The following is a 23,065-nucleotide window of genomic DNA, read 5'->3' on the forward strand; positions in this document are numbered from 1 at the left end:
AGAAATATTGGGGAAAAAATTCTAGGAAGTTCCAAAAAGCAGAACTTGAATTTGCATCATGCTGGCAACTATTTACATAGTATTTATATTGTATTAGGTATTATAAATAATCTACAGATGATTTAAATTATACAGGAGAATGTGTATAGGTTATGTGCAAACACTGTGCTATTTTATATAAGGTACTTGAGCATCCATGGATTTTGGTATTCGTAGGGGACCTGGAATCAACCCCTGGAATACTGAGGGACCACTGTATTGCAAAATGATCAGTGCAGTAAGGCTAGTTAGTAGTTAACATCTATCACCACGCATAGTTACAAAAATGTTTTTTCTTATGATGAAAACTTTTCCCATCTACTCTTAGCAACTTTGAGATATACAACACTGTATTATTAACAGTAAGTCTCCATGTGGTACGCTACATCCCCATGACCTACTTATTTTATTGCTAGGAGTTTGTACATTTTAACTCTCTTAACCCATTTTGCTCACCCTTCACTCATAATGCACTTTTCACACTGAATATAACTGAATGAAGGCTGTTCTTAGAAGTGTCTTCTAGGCCCTAAATCTTAAACTCTTCAGGGCTGATTTCAAGATTTTATATTTTAAAGGGTTTCTTAATCTTACACTTTGACTCAAGGCCAGATAGTTACTGAAACATACTGCTCTTTTCCAGTGATTGGATTAGACCACATCTACTTTTAGCCACGCCTTTTTACCTATGATTCTGTGCATTTTAGCTAAGCATCTAGCATTTAATTTAGAAGTGTGTTTAACTTCATTATTATTAGTTCTTTAATAAAATAGATTTGTATCATACTCTTTTGAAGATTCTATTGAATTTTTAACCATTTTTTATAACCTTCCCCTAAGGTATTCCCATCTGTCAGCAGCACTTAATTTGGAATAACATGGAGCTTGAAGATGATTATTGCTTGAATGATTACAAGTGAGTGTAATTGCATATTAGCTGTTTTATAGACACTCAGAATTATGACTCCATATTTTTTTTTTTTTTCTGAATCCTTGAACCTTGTCTCTTCTGAATAGTTCTGATCCGTAGCTTTCAGTGTAAATCCCTAAGATGTGTTGGCTCGGTACCCATACTACCCGATCCTTGTCCTCTGATTGTTTGTTTTACCTTTTCATTATTCAAGCCAAACTACTTACTCCTGTCTTTTTAGATCTCCCTCTTCTTATCTTGCCTTATTTGCTCCTTTCTTTGAATATTGACCCATTTCCACCTGGCTACGTTCCTTTTCTTTCCATTTTCACAAGAGTTTTGGATAAGAGAGTATTGCTTTTCACCAAGTCTTTCATTTTTTCTTAAGCCCTCCTAACATGACACTAAGTGACACTGTGTGCACCAGTGATTGCAGATATACTGCCTGACCTTTTGTCTCTGTTTCTCCCGTCTCTCACATAATTCTTCATGCTTTCCTTAGAATGAAAGGGTCTGAGGCCGTGTGGAATAGCTAGGAGAGCACTGGGAGTTGAGAGAACTTGTAAATTTGCTTTTTTTTTTTTTCCTATTGTTTTATTTTATTAAATAGATCTGCTGTTTCTAACACTTTGGGTCTTGAACAAGCTTCTTTTCTTCTTAGGGCCCCTTTCCCGACATGTGAAGTAAAGAGGCTAAACCACATGACCACAGAGGGTCCATTCCTTACTTTTATTCTGGGATGTCATGGCCTATTTAAAGCATATGAGAACTTCTTCATTTTTTCATTATTGATACAAGTATATAAGTTAACATTTTATTTTATGCACATTGCTGTATCTTTTTTTGTGTGTTTAGAGGGTAGTCATTAGGCCTGATAAACACATAATTATGTGTATATTTAAGACTGAATGCATTTTGATGATTGTGGTTTATTTTTTTTTTGTGTTAACTGTCCACAGCATTTCAGAAGGTTGTACCTTGAAGCTGGTATTGGCTATGCGTGGTGGACCTATAAATACTAGAAGAGGTAGGCATATGTTAAAATTATGTATGTTTGACAATATAATAGCAATATAATACAAAGCAATTTGACAATAATAATCTTCAAGCCAGATGATGTTTTTATAGCCTTAGGTTTTATTCAGATTCTCTTTATACTATTAGGTCTTAGAAGAACAAGGAGAACTTTGTTTCTCTAGGCATTGTTCTTGAAAGCCTAAATGCAGAGGCAGGAACTCATATTCCAGAAAATCTCATGATTCCTGATTCAGTCAAGAGAGATTTAAATATAAACCTCACCAGTATAGGGAAGGATAATGGGACGGCATGGTATACATATTATGTTGTTATCACTGTGTTTAGGTTCATACTGATCTTGCTGCTTTTTTTAATCCTGAGTCTTCAACTCCTGGGGTGTTGATTGTTATAGGAAATTCCTATGATATCTCTTTGCCTGGTTTGTGAGCATTTGGGTTTCATAGACATTATGGCCCTGTTGAATCCTTTTTTAAGGATGTGGGTGGTCTCTGGGAGTCCATTTGTTCATTCAGCAAACACATTTTGAGCATCTCCTATATGTGCAGTATTTCATGGGAGAAAAAGTTCCTGCTTCATAGCAATGCCTACAATAAACATGTAAAGAATTGATCTTGTTTTAAGCAGTTGTAAGTGCTCTGGAGGGAACAGGATTGCATGAGTGTCTGTGGCAGCAGGGTGGTATGAGGACAGCTGTGGAAGCGGCCTTGGAGAAGGTGATGAGCAGAGACTTGATTAAAAAGGAAGTTCGAAGCGTAGGAAGAGTGGGGAGTGTTCACATTTGCCTTGGATTCAGGTATGTCACGTGAATCTCCATAAAGCAGAGGCATCCTTAGATTTCTCAGAGCAGTCCTGCTCTGCGGGCCTTATTTTGGGGAAGGCCTTTGTATTTGTTTTGTATTAATGGCTTATACTTCTTCCACAAGTCACATTTCATCTCTGTGCTTCATAATTCTGATTAGAAAACAGGATTATCACCATCTTTTTTCTAGCTATTTCAAGAGTATTTTGTGAGATATGTTACTTTGGCCATTGAACTGTTTTGGATAAGTTAGAAGAAACAACAAAAATAATGTGAGCGGTGATTAACAAGCACTCCTAATATCATGGACTTTCCATTAGTTGGACTTACGAAATTGTCCCATATGATGTAAGGTGATGTTTATAGTACCAGTTCTGAGGGTAGTGCAAGAACCCTAATGTGTTTACTGAGCCATTATGATAAGATAGAATTATGTAGCATTTAATGACACTTGAATTCCACTGTATTATATTTTTCAAAGTTGATTATTTGTGTATGGTATTGTCTTTAAAGCAGGATGCTTAATCAGAACATCTACTTTTCTTACTAGGACTAAAATTATGTTTATGAGGAAGAGTGTAAGTATCACAGATTCTGAGTTAAAAATATATGTATTTTTTAACTTAAAAAAAGAAAGTAAAAGACATCACTACCATTTGGTAATTGAAGCTTTGTAATACCTTTTTCCCTATAACTTTCTATGCCTTGTTTCTAAATTGGAAAATTAGCACCTAAAACTTGTCTTTTTTTTGACATTTTAAATTAAGTTGTTAATAATTTTGCCTTTATTGAGTCAACATTTTAAATTAAAAGCTTGCTATTATCCACCTTACATCATTGAAAACTTTGTGGAAAAGACAATCTATACCCAGATCTAGAACTTCTCAATATTTTATTTGAGGAACCTTATTTTTTTTAGCTATTTAATCTTAACTTGAAAATTATGGCTTAGAAAATACCTTTATCATGTGAATTCCAGTAATAGTTAGCTTTTAAAATTATTTGTGAATTAACCATTAACAAAACAACATAGAAAATACTTTTATATCTAAAACTAAATTTTATCCTTAACTATGTACACAATATTTTATACCTGATGAAATCAAAATGATTTTTCTATTATGGGAAGGTGTGTGTATACATACACATCTTCGATGGCAATGCCTCCCTAAGTAAGGCATACTCTGTTGGCTTAAGCAAGACTCTCATGTGGTTTTAGTAGTGGCAGTAGCTTAATTTTTATGTCTTATTAATGAGGAAAATGTAGCATTAACTTAAAATGACAATAAGTTGTTTTATAAATGTCTTTTAATATTTACATATTTTGTGCCTATGAAAGAGTATCAAAACATTCACATATTTTTATAAAACAAGCTAAATCTTACTGTATTTCTACAGATTTGTGTTTTAGCAGTAGTGATATTGAATTTAGGGTAGAGCATCTTTAATGTTTTTACCTATTACTTTCAGAGTTTAATATTTCTTATTGCTGTAACTTTTTAAAGGGTTGTATAGCTCTGTGATTCTGTTAATAAATAAGCTACTTGAATGAAAGTTACGGAGTTTGAGAAATTGTTGCCTCTTTTAAGAAAGAACAAATGTTTCTGCAGCTTGACATGAAAATGTCCTTGGAAGCAAACTTTTTTTTTTGGTAATGATTACTTAGACTCCCTGATCTGGGGTTCAGTGGCTTTTAGGGCATCAGCCTATGAGCTAGCAATCTCCTGAGGCTCTTTCCCGCCATAGGAGCAGAATCTGGCTACTGTGATGACAGTGGGTTGAGTTGATGGCTGCAGTATTATTCAGACCCAAGGACAACTCCAGGCCACTAGAGCTGTGTGCTCTGACTAGATACATAAGACACGTGCCAGGACACTTGGGGTCTTGGGAGGATGCTTTCAAAGAAACAACATATTGATCATTACACACAAGGCAGTTTTAGTGCACTAAGGGCCCCCTTGTGTTCTGAGTTACTCTGTACTTTTAATTACCTGACTTCAGGTCAAGAGCTAAGAAGAATCAGCCTTTATATAAAACCAGAAAAAGAAAAAAGGATTTGTTTCTAATATGTTTCCCAGTTGTGTGTGTGTTTTTTAATTAAAAGTAAGTGGAATTTATTTTGCTTTTAAATTATTGATTATTGGAACCAACACTTGAAAATATAGGGAGAGTAAGGTGTAAAGTGAAAACAGTCATAGATAATTATGTCATAGAATCAACAAATATGCGCTCTGGTGGCACAGGTATTTTGGTTAGATTGTGTCTTTGTACGTAGCAATATAATCATTTCATTTCTTTCATGTTAATACATGGGGAATGCTGAATTAACTATAAAAAGACCAGAAACTTACTTGCAGAATCTAATTTATATATATATATGTGTAGTATGCACAGGTTGTTGTTCAGATTCAGCACATCATATCCTGTCAATGTATCAAGATGCATAAAACTTGATAAAAATTGAAAGCTTGTTTATCAATTTTTCCATTTGTAGTTCCTATGGAAGATCCACTTAGGGAGATGGCTGAGTACATGGATTCCAGTCGAGATGAGGTCTGGGAGAAGACCTCCTGCACCAAACAAGTTACGTTTTTGGTATACCGAGAAGGAGATCAGTTGAATTTCTTTCGTGTAGTAGATAGGGGAGATGGCACTTTAACACCATTATCTGAATCTTTAAGGTAAATAGGTTTTCATTTGCATGTCTCAGAAATGAACACTGTATGATACACCCATCAACCTTCTGTTTACCTGTGTTGTCAAAATAATCTTAGTATATTCACAAGACTGACTAAATTTTATGAATTCTCAACTTTTCCCCTACCCCACCCCAGTTATATAATTCTGAAATTAGCCTTCATATGATTGATATGAGTAATTTTTAAAATTGAAGTTTCTTTATGATGTAGGATTTTTTCATAAAAAATTTATTTCTATCACTCTATGAAACTCTAAGATGCCTACTAGATTATAGAATCTTGTTATAATTGTGTGTTATTATATAACTGTGGCATAATGGAAAATCGCTCTGTTTTTCCAAAATGTAACTTCCTGCTTAAAGGTGGATAAATCTCCTTTCTTCTCTAGTCTTGTTTTCCTACTCTAACAGGAAGAGGGTTTGTTGTATTCTAAAATCAGAAGGAAACAACTTTAAGGTACTTAGCTAGTCAAGAGAATCAATTGGACAAGGTAACCTTTAAGTTTCACTCTGCCTTGCTATGATTCTTTGTCTCCTTTGCCTCCTTTAAGTCGCTAAACATGTACTGAACTTTTTATAGTCTCCACACTAAGCCTTGGGTTAAAAAGATTACTGTCCTTCCCTTCGTGGGACATGCAATCTGCTATAAATAGTATCTAAAATACAATATTGGCAGTTGTTATGAAAAGACACCAACATCAGCAACTCTGGAAAAGCAGATGAGGGCCTTCATGTTGCCTGAAAGATGAGGTGTTAGGGACAAACTCTGAGAAAAAGTGACTTTAAAAGAGGAGTAAGACAGGCAAAGAAAGGGAAGCTATTCCGGGTAACTAAATTTAATTCCGCAATGTAAAAACCTAGTGGCAATACCATTCGTAGGAAAAACAGCTTGTAGTCTGGAGATCAGTTTCTGTGGGTTGAGAAGTCTACGCACAGTTTAGGTAGGTGCTCTGCTCAGGGTCCCACAAAGCTGCATTCAAGGTGTTGGCAAAGGTGTACTCTTACCTGGAGGCTTGACTGGGGGAGAGAATCTACTTTCAAGCTCATGTTGGCATAATTCATTTCCTGGTGGTGATGTGACTGAGGACCCTGATTTTTTGCTGGCTCTTGGGTAGAGGCCGCCCTCATTTCCTTTTGATTTAACTCAGAATCAAGTGATTTGGGGCCTCAATGACATCTGCAAAATCCCTTTACTTCTGTCATATTCTGTTGAATAAAAGCAAGTCGTAGGTCATGCCCACCCTCAAGGCTAGGAGAGCGTACAGGGTGTGAGCACCAGGAGTTGGGAATCATGGGGGTTCCTTTAGGATTCTGCCCATTATAGAGTGTTATGTGGAAGAGGGATTATATTCATTCTTTGCTGCCAGAGAGCAGACTGTGACAACGGGTGCTGACCGCTGGCTCTAACGTGTCAGGACTTGGTTAGCACTGCAAATGTGGCTTAAACATAGGGGCTAGAAGTAGAGAAGAGGGAGCAGTGAGGGCTGCAACTTTACTCAGTGTCTCTCACTTAGATGATGAATAGAGTTTCCTTATACCAGCCTCTCCATGTGCTAGATAACTGTTGTGGTGGTTTTCTTCCATAGAACATCCTCTTTTGACTCTCCTTTCCTAAAGGAAAAAAATCTAAGCTCTGTGGCTTAGCATGGAAGGCCGTTTACAACCTGTCATCATCAGTTTTTCAGGTCTCTTTTATCATGCCATGTTTTTGTACATCTTTTTTCCTTCACTTGAAGTGTCATTTCCTCCTTTTACCCCTTTTTTTTTTCCCTATTCAACTTCTACTTGTGTTTAAGACATAATCCAAATGTTGCCATGGATTTCGATTAAAATTGTATTACTGTTCCTCTTAAGATAATTTTTTTTTGTTTATTTTTCTCTTCCTTTCCATTCACCTATCAGAACTGGTTAATATGGGATAGGGTGGATGAGAAAGGGGAGCAGAAAACTTTCTGTTCATACCATATCTCGCCTGTTCTAGGAGAGCTTTCTTACTCTTCAACAGAGGGCAGCAAACATTTTTTTGTAAAGGGCCAGATGGTAACTGTTTTAGAATTTTCAGGCCAAGGGATAAAACTAAGGATACCATGTAAGTACTTCCATGACAAGAGAAAGTAAATTTCCACAAAATTTTTAGAGACAAAATACAAAATATAAAAACAATAATTAAGTACATGTGTATGTTTAATTCAGGTCTACTAATGAGAAGAATGGAATTCTTTTTGGTGGGAGTAATAGTTTACTTAATTGAGCTTGAAAGATAGTGTTGCCTATCAAATTTACAAAATCAGTTTTAAACTTCGTCTGTTAATATTGATCTGTAATGAGATTTTATGTATTTTATCTTTGAAAACGTCTTTTCATGCAGACGGGTAGTGCCAGATAGTGACAGCAGTCCTTGAGCATATGATTTTAATTGAGCATATTCTTCACTTGGAAGGCATTTATAGAATTCTGTCAGAGTCTTCTCTTGCTGTTGGCTTTTAGTATGTCATTATGATGCAGATTAATCACTTTTCAATTGCACATTTCCTCTAACTTACAATGAGGTATGAAAATGCTGCCTGGACTTTAAATTTGAGTTGAGAAAGTGTGTCTGCTTCAAATTCGTGTGGGAATAGAGATCTCGCTTTGTTTTTAACTTTTGAAAACATTCTACTACGTGTGATTCCAAGTAATGCTAGTTGTCAGTATGACATTACTGCAGTGTAAGTTTCTCATATAAATATTGTTTTGCCTTGTAATTTTAAGTGGAATTCATTAAGAAATATTATCAACTTCATAATAAAAGCAAAGTTCCTAAGGCGTTTAGCGTTGCATATTAGTGATTGAGAGTGGTCACAGTTCAGAAAAATTCGGTGTCAGCCCTGAGCTAAAAACAAAAAAATCAATAAAATTGCTACCGCCAAGCCATTGAGCTAATGGTTAAGTTCATCAGACACGTGAAATTTATCGACACTGCTGGTTCAGTAATACATGATAGGCTGAAATTCTTACTCCAGATAACCTGCTGACAAATAATATAATGAGTAACCATAGGTTTTAAACACCTTGCATTTTCATCAGTTTGTAAATTTGTCCAACAAGATGTTTTTTCTGTTCCACACATATTTTTACTCCATCGGTTATAGCAGATTTCACTTCAGTTTGTACTGAGTTAGTGTTCTAGCAACTTCTTTGAAAATATTCTTACCTGTAGTTGTTTCATGCAGACCATACATAGGAGCCTGTTCTTTAGTCACTTCAAATTTGGTGTTGATGCTATGAAGAAAGGAAGACAACTGAGTGGTATCAGTAGCTTATATTGACTCATCAAAAGCCAAGGAAAACAACTCAAATCATTTGCCTTATTTTTTAATTGACTATTGATGTTGCTTCCAGTGTTCTCAACTCTTCTAGAAATTATTCTTGCCAAAGAAATAGTCTTTAAAAAGGTTTGTTTTCTCTGGACCCATTTCTTCAACTGCTATGACCAAACATGGTTTAATCAGTTCACAGTCGTAAGCCTTTCCTTGCTCGGCTAATAAAAAAGGCACTTGGAAACTTATTTTGGTTGCACTCTCATTTTCAGTTTTTATTTTTGCGAAGAGATTCTGTTGTGATGAGGTACTCCATGTAAAATTTTCTGCTTTTTTGACCACTGCTTTCCTGCAAGTTGGAAATGTCATGATCTTTTGACTGATACTGTCCAAATATGTTGTTTTCCTTTAGAATAGCTATAGTGTCAAATTGCATAATAAATACAGCTCTTTGATATCTAGTTGTTAGCAGAGCAATCTGCTCTCTCCTGTGCCCTAAAAGTCCATACTTCTCTTCTTGTTTTGACATGTTGGGTATATACTGGTAGTAAAGTGTCATTGCATAGCAATACACATGGCACTCAAAATGCTGTTGAATTATGACTATGCCACTGTGATTTATAGTGTCCCAAGCCACAGTGAAAAGCAATGAGAGAACCACTTACAATTTGTTGTAGCTGTTCAGTCCTGCCATTGTAGTGCAAGAGCAGAATACAGTATGTGATCAAGTGAGTGTGGCTGTGTTTCAGTGAAACTTTATTGGACACTAATGTGAATTTCATATAATTTTCACATTGTGAAATTTTATTTTGATTTTTTTTCAGCTATTTAGCGATGCTCTCCTAGGGCAGTCTACCCAAGCAATAGAAATAAAAGCAAAAATAAATGGGACCTAATTAAACTTAAAAGCTTTTGCAAAGCAAAGGAAACCATCAGCAAAATGAAAAGACAACCTATGGAGTGGGAGAAATACTGCAAATGATGTAACTGACAGCTTAATTTCCAGAATATACAAACAGCTCATACAACTCAATAACAAGAAACAAACAACCCACTCAGTGAAAAAGTGGCCAGGAGACCTGAACAAATATTTCTCCATTGAAGACATACAAATGGCCAATAGGCACATGAAAAAATGCTCAGTATTGCTAATTATCAGAGAAATGCAAATCAAAAGTACAATGAGGTATCACCTCACACAGGTCAAAATGACCATCTTTAGAAAGTCCACAAACAATAAATGCTAGAGAGGATGTGGAGAAAAGGGAACAGTGTTGGTGGGAATGTAGTTTGGTGCAGCCATTATGGAAAACAGTATGGAGATTCCTTAAAAAACTGGAAATAGACTTACCCTATGATCCAGCAACCCCAGTCCTGGGCATATATTTGGAGGAAACTTTAATTCAAAAAGATGCATTCACCCTAATGTTTGTAAGTGCACTATTTACAGCAGCCAAGATATGGAAGCAACCCAAATGTCCATCAACAGATGGTTGGATAAAGATGTGGTTTATTTATACAATGGAATACTACTTAATACTCAGCCAAAAAAAAAAAAAAAAAGCCATTTGCAGCGACATGGATGGACCCTGGAGATCATCATACTAAGTAAGCCAGAAGGAAAAAGAAAAATAACATATGATATCACTTATATGTGGAATTAAAAAAAAAAAAGGACTCAAATGAACTAATTTACAAAACAGGAAGAGATTCAGACATAGAAAACAAACATGTTACTGGGGGGAAGTGGAGGAGGGTGGAGAGATAAATTGGGAGTTTGGGATTTGTAGATACCAACTACTATATATAAAATAGATAAACAACAAGGTCCTATTGTTTAGCACAGGGAACTACATTCAATACCTTGTAATGACAAAGAATATGAAAAGGAATATATATGTAAATGAATCACTATGCTGTACACCAAAAATTAATGCTATTGTAAATCAACTATAACTTCAATAAAAGAAAGCTGGAAAAAAATAAGCGATGGACTGAGTTTGGCCTTGGTCATAGTTTGCCGACTCCTGCTCTAAGAAGAAACAGAGAATTGGGTGTGTATTTGATTCATTCTGATGCAGGATCCAGTATCAATCATCATTTTTAGTCTCAAATCTTTTTAGTTAATTGTGTTACTTTACTTTTTTTTTTAAAGTGGAAGGAGGCATTGCAACATTTAAATGGTAATTTATCTGTGAAAGTCACATGAGGACTTGGCTTCAGGATGAACAGTATTTGTGTTGAAACAAATAATATATTTGCCCATCTCTTATTCTTTGATATTATTAGAGAAAAAATTTAGAGAAAGTTAAATATATCAATCATTCAAGAAAATATTTAGAATAGTTAACTATAAAGAAAGATATTTGGGGATTAATTTTATAAGTTATTATGTTATCCTAGTCTTTGTTACATTTTCCCATTTAGAAAAAAAGTTGGGATTGGTTTCTAACTGATCTCATGAATTTATGCATTGTGAGAGAAAACACAATAATGTGATACTTGTAGAAAAAATTAGGTGAATTTAAGTGCTTTTTATCCTCTAAAATGCATCTAGTGAAATATTTATCATGACTGTACTTTTTTACATGTATATACACACACTGTTCTCTATGGGAAAACAGTAAAGGACCAGTTTTTTAATGACAGGAAAGTTGAGTTAGAAAACTCTTTTAATATTTAATATGGGTAAATTTAAAATGCCACAGGATATAACAGAGGAGCAGTTGAAGTTAAAATATAATAAGGTAACCAAGAATAGAATACACTTGAGTCATTTCTTCCAATTCCAAGGGTGGACTGGCAGAAATCTTCACTCAACCCTCCTTTTCAGGTATGGTTAACTTCAAGACAAGAACCTTCACATACTGTAAGTTCTGTCACTTATTTGGGTACATGAGCATGACGCAGTAAGAGCTGTTGTTTGGTGCCTGGGGAAGCAACATGAAGTAGTATAAAGAACAGGCTTTGGAACCAGATGGACAGGGGATTTGACTCTTAGGTGCACCATTTACTAGCTCTCTGGCTTAAACAAAATCACTTAACCTCTCGAGTTGACTATAGCTTCCTCATTTATAAAATGGTGGAATATATCACCTTATATGGTTTTTGTGAGGATTAGAAATAATATGTGGGAAGTGCCTGGCAGAGTAGGCATTCACTAAATGGTAGCAATGTTAATTTAGTGTTGTGCCAACTGTTAATTTTCATACCGTACTAGGCACCTATAATAGGTAGAGAACGATTGTCATGAGTCAAACACATGAGTCTCCACAAGTTATGGAGACCAGTTGCCGCTGTTCTCCCTCCTGGTATCCATGGCTGCTGTGCAATGTAATTAACCCATGATTTCAAAATGTCATCAGTTTCACCATGTAAAGTTTATGAATGGGACTCTCCACTCTCTAACTTTGCCTTCGTGTGGTGGTAGTATGTCCTTCACAAGCATTATGGAGTATGCTCTGTTAAGGTAATCTTGAATTGTTTCCATTTTCTTACAACCATATAGAACAGGAAGCCTTATTAATTCTCATACTACTTTAGCATAGATTCATACTTTAATTTTCCGATAGTAAATTGGACATGGTGGCTAATATACATTCTTATTATGCTCTGTTTAAAATTTTATTCATTCTTCAAATATGCTGAGCTTGTGTGTTTTTCAAACCTTTACCATTCTAATTTTCCCATTATTGAAAAAGCAGAATGAAATTTCAATCATGTTTGTATTCAGTTCAGCAAACATTTATTAAATATGTGCCAAGCACTGTGCCGGGTGCTAAGACTAGGAAGGTGAATGAAGTGTAATATCTGCTTTCAACTTGCTTACAAATGGGGGAGTAAGAGGGAAAGATAGACACGTAAGAATAAATATGAGGATAGTGTGGTAAGTGCCATTATATTACACAGTCAAAGAGGTCTCCAAATAATAATGTTAAGGTATGAATAAATGTCGTGATTGACCAGTAATTGAAATGTTTTACCTGTTTAGTAATTTGTGTCATGCCTTGATCAGGGTGTATTTTTTCATTTTAAAACCTATGCTTTAATGGATGGATACATTTCCACACATAAAAGATCTTCACTTATGGTACACTGACTTCATATAAAAGATCTTCACTTATGGTACACTGACTTCAGAAAAGCTCAGCTGTGCTGGATTTTCAGTAATGCTAGGTCATGATATTTATCCCCACTTATTTTTTCCCTCCTAAGAAATACATGTTTGAAATACATTTGCCTTGAATTTACATTGACAAGATGGACTTACTATTTTATCATTAGCAGCATCTGTAGTTTCTATTGCCCGTAGAATATTTTTAGTCATCGGGTGGGCATCAGACACATTTCAATAATAATTATTGTTTTCTTTGCAGTGGTGGTTCTGTGTATAATTTGTATACTGATGAAGATGAGGAAGTTGAGCCTTCTCCTTCTGGGCAACAGATAATTGAAAATTCAATAACTATGAATAAGATGAAGCTGCTGAAGGCTAAGATGGAGAACATGCATCTCAGCAAAAAGGTGAAGCTTGGCCAGGTCTTTCTCAGTTTCTCCCTGCAGGGCTTACAGCCCTGAAGTCTGTTGGTAATTATGGAAACAAAAAGATTTATAAAATATTACTCATTTCAAGTTTCTGGCGTCAGTTATTTACGGAGATGTTAAGTGTGATGGATTGATTTTTTAGGCCAGGAATGCATCTAATGTGATAATACTGAACTTAAGATAATTCCTAATTTTTAAAAATTTCATATTTCTAGAGCTAAGAAGGATAATAAACGGTAGCCTAACCTTAATTTTGCAATAGTTACTTTAAAAACTTCTGTTAATATTTATTTATTATGGATATCTCCTCTATCTGGGTGTTTATAAGGAGTGTTCAGCTCTACTAGGTATTGTCAGTTTTACAAAGTGGTTCCGAAGTAACTGAATGAATTCTGTCCAATAGTGAATGAGAGTTGCATTTTTCAAGCATTCTTACCAGTATTTGGTAATCTTTTAAATTTTTGTTGTTCTGATTGGTATGTAGTGGCATCATCATATTATGGTTTTAATTTGTATTTCTTTGACTAGTAAAGTTGAGCACCTTTCATGTATTTATTGGGTATTTAGATATCTCTTTTTTGTAAAATGCCTGTTCAACTTTTGCCTGTTTTTTTTTATTGGGTTGTATATGTTTTGCGTATTGATTTTTTGAGGTCTTTTTATATTCTGGATATAAGTTCTTTGTCATGTATATATCACTACTCTGTTTACTTTGCTTTTCACTCTTATAGCTCATCTCTTTTTCTTTACTGAAATATAATATGTACACATAATAAATTCACAAATCTTTAGTGTACAGCTTGATGAATTTTTACTTTTATATACAGTCATGTACTTAAAACTCAAATTAAAATAGGATTTGTCTTTCTCTCCAGGTTTCCTTGTAACCTTTCCCAGTCAATTCCTGCCTTTCCTTACTCCCAGAAATAACTGCTATTCTTACATGTCACCATAAATTAGTTTTTACTGTTTTCCAACTTTGTATATAAATAATATCATATAGAATATACTCTTTTTTGGTCTGATTTCCTTTGCTCAAAATAATACCTTTGCAGCTCATCCATGTTGTTGCACGTATCAGTTCGTTCTCTTTTACCGCTGTGTACTAACCCACTGTATGACTATATGGGCATACCTCGGAGATACAGCAGATTCAGTTCCAGACCACTACAATAAAGTGAGTCACATGAAGTTTTTAGTTTCCCAGTGCATATGAAATTTATATTTACACTGTACCATAGTCTCTTAAGTGTGCAGTAGCATTATGACTAAAAAACAATGTACATACTTTAATTAAAAATACTTTTTTGCTAAAAGATACTAACCATCCTCTGAGCCTTCAGTGAGCTATAGCAGTAACATTAAAGATCCCTGATCACAGACCACCATAACAAATATAATAATAATGAAGGAGTCTGAAATATGGTGAGAATTATCAAAATGTGACCCAGAGACATAAAGTGAGCAAACGCTGTTGGGAAAATGGCATTGATACAGACTTGCTCAACAGAGGGTTGCCGCAAACCTTTAATTTGTTAAAAAAAAAAAAAAAAAAAAAAAGCAAAATGCAGTATCTGAAGCACAGAAAAGACAAACACAATAAAATGAGGTATGCCTGTACTTCGTTCGTTCCTTCTCTGTTTAACATTTAGGTTGTTTCTAGATTTTGGCTTTCATTGACAAAGCTGTTTTGAACATTTTTATACATGTCTTTGGTGGACACGCGCACTCTTTTCTCTGGGCACATAGCTAGGAATGGACTCGTAGTGTCATAGAGTAGGTGTATGTGTAGCTTTTGTTGTTTTGCTAAACAGCCTTACAAAGTGCCTGAACAGTTTACACTCCTATCAGCAACAGGAAAGTTCCAGTTTGTGCCACATCCTCACCAACACTTGACGTTGTCAGTCTTTTTTATTTTTTCCATTCTGGTGGATGTGTGGTGGTTTTAAATTACATTTCTCTAATGAACAATAATGTTAAGCTTTTCATATGCTTATTGGCCACTAAGATACTGACTTTTGTACCAACAGTCTTTATATCACGTGAATCACACTGTTTAAATACAACATTTTTTTTTAAAGATACTGACTTTCGTTAAGTGATTATTCAAGTCTTACTCATTTTAAAACTTGGGTTGTCTGCCTTTTACTTACTGATTTGAAGGCATTTTTATATACTATGGATACAAGTCCTTTTACAGGTATATGATTTATAGATATTCTGACACTTGCAACTTGTTCTTTCACTTTCTTATTCTTTTAATGAATAAATATTCTTTATTGTAACATATTCTAACGTATTGGTTTTCCTTTTATGATTACTACTTTTTATTAACTTTTTATAAAGTCTTTTCCTACCACAGGGTTTTGAAGACATGCTTCTGCATTTTTTTTTCCTCCAAAAGCTCTATGATTTTTACTTTCTCTTTAAGATTTATAATCCATCTGGGAAAAAAGCCCCACAACTTTAAAAAAAAAATGTATAACGTGAATTAGAGTGAAGACAGTTTTCTTCCAGAAGATGTGCAGTTGGCCTAGTTCTATTAAAAAGAAAAAAATCCTTTCCCCACAATCCTAAATGTTTATGTACCTAATAACAACTTCAAAATACATGAAGCAAATGTTACAAAGAGAAATGGACAAATCCATAGTCACATTAGCTTTCTATACTTGCATTGTCAAAAAATGACAGGAAAGATGAACAGAAAATTAGAAAGGATATAAGAAGACTTGATCAGCTATCAACCTGTTTGTCTGTATTGACATTTAAAGAATGCTCCACCTAACAACAGCAAAATACACCTTCTTTTTAAGTGCATCCAGAACATTTACTAAAATAAACTGATACAACATTGTAAAATGATTATAAATCAATAAAAAATGTTAAAATAAATAAAAAATAAAATTAAATAAACTGTATTGTGTGCTATGAAACAAGTCCCAATAAATTTTAAAAGATTCAAATCATACAAAAAAGTTTCTCTTAATACAATAGATAAAATTAGGAGTCAATAACAGAAAGATACCTGGAAAATCTAATATTTTGGAAATAACAAACTTCTAAGTAACTGACAGATCAAATAAAAAATCCAAAGGGAAATTTAAAATTACACTGAATAAAAATATTCTGATAATGTGATGAATTTATTTTTTTAATCTGAAACCATTCTTAGAATGAACCACTCTTGGTTGTGATGAATTTTCCTTTTTATGTCTTTAGATTAAATTTGCATTTAGGATTTTTGTTCATCAGAGACATTGGTCTGTAATTTTTCTTTCCATTCCAACATACAGCAAAATTGGAAGAATTTTACAGTGAACTCCCATTTGTCTGCCAGCTAGATTCTATAATATATTAAATATATATTTTTTAAAATTTAACTATAATAAAGTAAACATACCATAAAATTTACCATCTTAGTAATTTTAAGTGTATGTACAGTTCAGTAATGTTAAGTACATTCACACTGTTGAGCAACAAATCTCTTCATCTTGCAAACTGAAACTCCGTATGTCCCTGCTCCCCTAGCCCCTGACAACCACAGTTCTACTCTCTGTTATTTATGAATTTGACTTTCCTGATAACCTCAAATAAGTGGAATCTACAGTATTTGGGTTTTTGTGACTTATTTTACTTAGAAAATTTCTATACTTTTGTACGTCACAATTTCCGTACTTTTTAAGGTTGAGCAAATATGTATATATAACGTTTTATTTACCGACACATCTGTCAGTGGAGACCTGTGTTGCTTCCGCATTTGGCTATTGTGAATAATTCAGCTAGGAGCTTGGGTGGGCAAATATCTCTTTGAGACTCCACTTTAAATTCTTTTGAAAATGTACCCAGGATTTCAAGATCATATAGTAATTCTATTTTTAACTCTTTTGAAGAACTGCCATACTATTTTCCATAGCTGTTGCACCATCTTACAATCCCATGAATTGTGCATAAAGGTTTTAATTTCTCTATATCCTCACCAACACTTGTTATTTTTTTTTAAATAGTAGTCATCCTAATGGGCATGAAGTGATAACTCATTGTAATTTTGATTTGCATTTTTCTAATAATTAGTGATGTTGAGCATCCTTTCATGTTCTAGTTGGCCATTTGTATATCTTTTTTTTGAGAAATGTCTGTTCAAGTGTTTTGCCCATTTTGAATCCTTTGATAGTATCCTTTGCTACACAGAAGTTTTAAATTTTGATGTAGTGCAGTTTTATTTATTTTCACTTTTGTTGCCCATGCTTTTGGTGTTATAGCCAAGAAACCATTGCCATATCCAGTTTCATGAAGCTTTTCCTCCTATGTTTTCTTCTGAAGATTTTATCATTTTAGATCTACACATTTTAAGTTAATTTTTGCATATGATATAAGGTAAGGGTCCACCTTTATTCTCTTGTATGTAAAATCTAGTTTTTCCAACTCCATTTGTTAAAGAAACTGTTCTTTCCCCATTGAGTGGTCTTGGCACCGTGTTGAAAGTCATTTAACCATATCTGTGAGGGTTTATTTCTGGGCTCTCTATTCTATTCTATTGGTGAATATGTCTGTCTTTATGCTAGTACCACACTATTTTGATTACTGTAACTTTGTAATAACTTTTGAAATCAGGAAGTGTGAGACCTGCAACTTTGTTCATCTTTGTCAAGATTGTTTGGCTATTTGGAGAAAGAGAAAGAAAAATGCCATATGATATCACTTATATGTGGAATCTTAAAAAATGACACAAACTTATTACAAAACAGAAACAGACTCATAGATATAGAGAACAAACTTATGGTTACCAGGGGGGAAAGGGTGTGGGAAGGATAAATTGGGAGTTTGAGATTTGCAGATACTAACTACTATGTATAAAATAGATAAACAACAAGTTTCTACTGTATAGCACAGGGAGCTGTATTCGATATCTTGTAGTCACCCATAAAGAAAAAGAATATGAAAAGGTATGTATGTATATGTATGACTGAAACATGCTGTACAATAGAAATTGATAAACATTGTAAACTGACTATACTTCAATTAAAAAAAATTGAAAAAAGATTTTTTTGGCTTTTTGGGGGTCCTTTGAGATCCCTCATGTATTTCAGGATGGATTATTCTATTTCTGCAAAAATATGCCACTGCGTTTTTGATAGGAATTACATTAAATCTTTATATCACTTTGACTCATGGCTTATTTAAAAGTGGACCCCTTAGTTTCCATACATGTGAATACTGAATACCTTTTTATTATTCATTTGTAATTTAATTTCATTGTGGTCAGAGAACATACTCTAAATGATTTCAGGCCTTCAGAATTAGTAGAGGATTGATTTGTGGCTAAGCATATTGGTAAATGCCACTTACGTACTTGGAAGAACTGTGTAGTCTATCACTATATATAGTGTTCTGTATATATCAATTAGATAAATTTGTTAATTGTGTTGTTCTAGTGTTCTGTATCCTTTCTGGGTTTTTTTGTCTGTTTTCTATCAGTTATTGAGAGGGGGTTATTAAAAATTTCCCTTTTTGATTGTGGATTTGTGTGTTTCTCCTTTTTAAGATGTTTATTTTTGCTTTACATACTTTGAAACTCTGTCATTTGACCTAGTACAGATTTGTATCATATCCAAGGAATTGAGATATCTTCCTTGTAGTTTTCATTATTATAGAAAGTATTATTTATTATTTTTATTATTATGAAATATTATATGAAATTATCTCGTGTAATGCATATGTCTTAAAAGCTTTGTCATTAGTATAGCTAAGCTAGCTTTCTTTTAGTTTATCTTTCTACTGTATGTCCTTTCCAGTCTATTACTTTCAGTCTATCTTCCTGTAGTTAAGGTTTATCCTTGTAATTAGTACATGGTTGGCCTTATTAGTATTTTTTAATCTAAACTGACAAGCTTCAGTCTTATTCTAGTACAGTTAGTAAAATTACTGATACATGTGGATTTTTATCATCTTACTATTTGTTTTCTATTTAACCTCCTGTTTTACGTTTTTTTCTCTCCTTTTTGTTATTTAATTTTTGTCCTCCATTACTTTATTAGTTATGCATTATTATACTAGTTTTTCTCAGATGGTTACTCTAGATATTATATGTGCATTCTTGACTACTTATAGTCTGATAAAAATGATTCTTACCACTTTCCTGTTAATGCCAGAATCTTAGAACACTTAACTCCGTTTATATAGCCAGACACCTTTTGTGTCTTTGTCATGCATTTTAACTTTACATACATTTTGAACCCCATAAGTTGTTTTATATTGCCAATATTATTATTTATATTTACCTACATATTTTCCTTTTCTGTTGTTCTTTGTTTTTTCCTCCAATTTTGTGATTCCTTTAAGGATTATTTTCTTTCTGTCTAAATCATATTTTTTAGTGTTTTTTTTTTCTTTTTCATTTGGGGTTCTTGACAATTAAGCCTCTTAGCATTTGTCTAAAAACTTACCTATTTTACCTTTTTGTTTTGGAAAATGTCCAGTCCTTAAGAAATGTTATGTCATACCCATGAACACCCATGTACACTTTACCTAGATCCACCAATTAACATTTTTCCACATTTATTTTCTCTTCCTATTTTTTTTTTAACGTGATTCCTCTGGGAGTTAGTTGCAAATATCATGACATTTCTCCCTAAATATTTAATTCAGTACATATTTCATAAGAACAAGAACATTCTCCTACATAACCACAATACAGTTAGCACACACATTATTTATCATTGATACACATTATGTCATCTGTATTCATAGTTCTCCATGTCTCTGTAATGTACTTGATAGCATTTTGTTTTGTTTTGATTTTTGTTCTTTTTTCATCTGAGATCCAATCAAGAATCATGTGTTGTACTTAGTTATCAAATTTTCTTAGTGTCCTTTTATACAGAACTGTTCCTTAGCCTTTTTTTTGGACATTAATGTCAGGTATTTTTGAAGTGTAAGCCAGTTTGTGGAATATCCTCAATTTGAAGTTGTATTGTTTTATCATGATTAGATGCAGGTTAAACGTTTTGGGCAGGAATATCCCATAAATGATGTATTTTTTTCATTACAACACAAGAGGGAGCACAGAATGTCAGTTTGTAGTATTTTTACTAATTTTTAAAAGAAAGTTAACATTTTTGATATTTCCCTTTTTATCCAAGAGTTGTTTCATAGAATTTGAAAAATTCCTGGCAAGAGAGGTTTTTAAATTTTGCACTGTTTTCAGTCTGTTTTTATTGCATAGAAATCAGAGAATGTTATTTCTATAACTGCTTAATAGAGTTTGATTATTTGTGATCTAATATCACTCTTCATGACTATTCCATGTATACTTCAGAAAATGGTTTATTCTCTGTTATCAGGATAAAAGTTTGATAACTATCTGTAAGATTGACCTTATTAATTGGTGCTCTATTTCATTTTTTTTTTGTCAGCTTGATTTCTGTTAGAATGATAGTAGTGATATGTGAAAGTCTGTTATTAGTGGGTTTCTGTGTATTTCTCTTTCCATCTTTCATAGTTTTTGCTTTAGGAAGATGGTTGTGTGATTTGGTGTATTAATATTAGTAACTGTTACATTTTCACTGTACTGCTATTTTTAGATATTGTAAGTGTTTCATCTCTGACTTTCAGCTTGAATTTTCATTGCCTGATATCAGGGCCATAACCTTTGATATCCTACTGTTTTAATTTGTTTTGTGTGCTCTTTCCCATATCTTTATTTACTTTTGATTTAATGTTTTGGGGTATATATTTTATATACAGTATAGAGTTGTTTTTGTTTTGTGAACCAATTTGAAATTTAAGAAAATAGGCAACTTAATCACATTTACATTTATTGGCATGACTGTTATATTTGGTCTCTAATTTCTTATTATTTTGTTATATTTACAGTTTCTTTATGGTCTGTTTGTGTGTGTGTGTGTGTGTGTGTATGGATATATGAGTGTGTGAGTGTGTATTTTTTGGTACTTCAGAAGGCTTTAACTTTTTGTTCTATTGTTTAACTTTATATTAATATCTTTTCTCATGTCCTTATCTGCCTTTTCCTTATTTAACCTTCTACTCTTTTATTTTTTATTTTTAAAAGATACCTTTTGACTCCTACTTATTAACTAAGTTATAATCAGTGAACTTATTTTACTTTCTCTTTTCTTTCTCCTTCCATTTTAAATATTTGTATCAATTCTGCTTTTTTTTAGAAAATATAACATTTATAAATCATTTTTCTACTCTTGTCCCCACTCTTATTTTAGTTTTAGATCTTTAATTAAATATATCCCATGCTTACTATCAATTTTTTTTTACTGAAGTTTACCCATGCTTTTTGGTTATAAGAAGCTCACCTCTAATAAATTTCTCAGGAAAGACTTGTAAGTACAGTAATTCCTGAGTTCTTGGATGTTTAAAACTTTTTCTTTAGCCTTAACACTTAAAGGACAGTTTGGCTGGACATAAAATGTTTGGTTCACACTTTTTCCCTTGAATTTCTTTGAAATGTTGCTCTGCTGCTCTGTATATTGCCATTGTGAAATCTAATTGCCAGGCTGACTTTCTGTTCTTTGTGAATGACTGAATCTCTTTGGAGAAAATAGGAGGGTTTTTTTTGTTTGTTTGTTTGTTTTTCCTTTTAAGTCTAATGGTTTTATATTAGCATATGTCTTGGAATAACTATTCTGGATCAGTTTTCATTATACAACTGCAAACTCAAACTTTCTTTTATTTCAGGATGATTTCTTATAGTTTATTTTTATTTTTTAAAATGTTCCTTCTATATGTTTCTTTTTTTAAAGAGACTTCCTTTCTACATTTGTTGGATCTTCTTTTTCTTCTATACAACCACTTTCTCCCTTATTCTTTTTAATTATTTTATTTTCATTCTTTTGGCATTTTCATACTTTCTTCAGTACTTTTTATTAAATGATTAGTAGAATCTAATCTCCCTTGGGCACCTTGTAATTTAGTCTGTATTTCCTATTATTTTCTTGATTTGGCCATTTCTCTTTTTTATATCTTCCCTTTTTTTTTTTGTCCATTTTGTCTTGAGTTTTTAGATTTTGGATGTGATATGACTTTTCAGAAAATATCTGCAAATACTAACTTAAGGTTGGAGTGTTGTGATACAGGGTTGTTTTGCTTCATTGTTCTTGGGTGGGGGATTTTCATCAGCTGGAATGTTCTGATTCTCATTTTATGTTTTTAGTAGCTTTGTATGAATTTGGTCTACCTTTTTCTGTTTGTTTTCTGATTTTTTTGGTAATTTTTATTTACTTGAATAAATATTAACAGTTAAGTGTAAAAAGTGAAGATTTTGTGTTGCAAATTTTCTTATTTCAAGAGCATCTTTTTCTCTCAGTATAGTGAAATGCAGTTTTTTTTTTTAATCAATGGCACTCTTTTATTGGAGGGTAGGATTTGTGTGTTTTCTGATTTTTGTGATTCTCTTTTGTGTCCTTAGGATTCTTACTTTCGTTTTCTTGCTGCCCTCTTTACTTTCACTATCAAGTTCTCAATAGGATGCCATTTCCTTCCAGCTTACCCCTTCTTCCCACAGAAGTGGTGCCTTTTTTGAAGCTACCCCCTCACATCCTGAACAGTTTCAAGCCACTTGTTTTTGATTTCCTAGTAGCCTGCGTTTTAATATCCTAGATCTTAAACTTGTTGTCAGTATTTCATAACCGTGTATGTTTTCTCTTTTGTGGATTTTGTCTTTGTTCTGTCAGCCCTAGGTTATCCACACTTCTCTTTTCCTCCCTTCC

General features: G+C 33.4%; 1 protein-coding gene across 6 annotated transcripts in view; it reads left to right on the forward strand.

Moving 5' to 3' along the window:
- The window catches only part of ZFAND4 (zinc finger AN1-type containing 4), a 61,169-nt gene that overhangs the window by 26,409 nt on the left and 11,695 nt on the right, over positions 1-23,065 (forward strand). For 5 of the 6 annotated variants that reach the window (XR_012510346.1, XM_074374398.1, XM_074374397.1 and 2 more), the window contains exons 3-6: positions 880-955; positions 1,909-1,976; positions 5,281-5,467; positions 13,160-13,307. Coding sequence is in view for 5 of the 6 variants with exons in the window: in XM_074374398.1 (XP_074230499.1) it covers positions 880-955; positions 1,909-1,976; positions 5,281-5,467; positions 13,160-13,307 (479 nt within the window). In the remaining variant the exon portion in view is untranslated. Of the gene's footprint in view, positions 1-879; positions 956-1,908; positions 1,977-2,640; positions 2,781-5,280; positions 5,468-13,159; positions 13,308-23,065 lie in introns of those variants that run through there. The other variant, XM_074374399.1, reaches the window with a different exon arrangement.

This window comes from Camelus bactrianus, chromosome 11 (genome assembly GCF_048773025.1).
Source record: "Camelus bactrianus isolate YW-2024 breed Bactrian camel chromosome 11, ASM4877302v1, whole genome shotgun sequence".
Lineage (NCBI taxonomy): Eukaryota > Metazoa > Chordata > Mammalia > Artiodactyla > Camelidae > Camelus > Camelus bactrianus.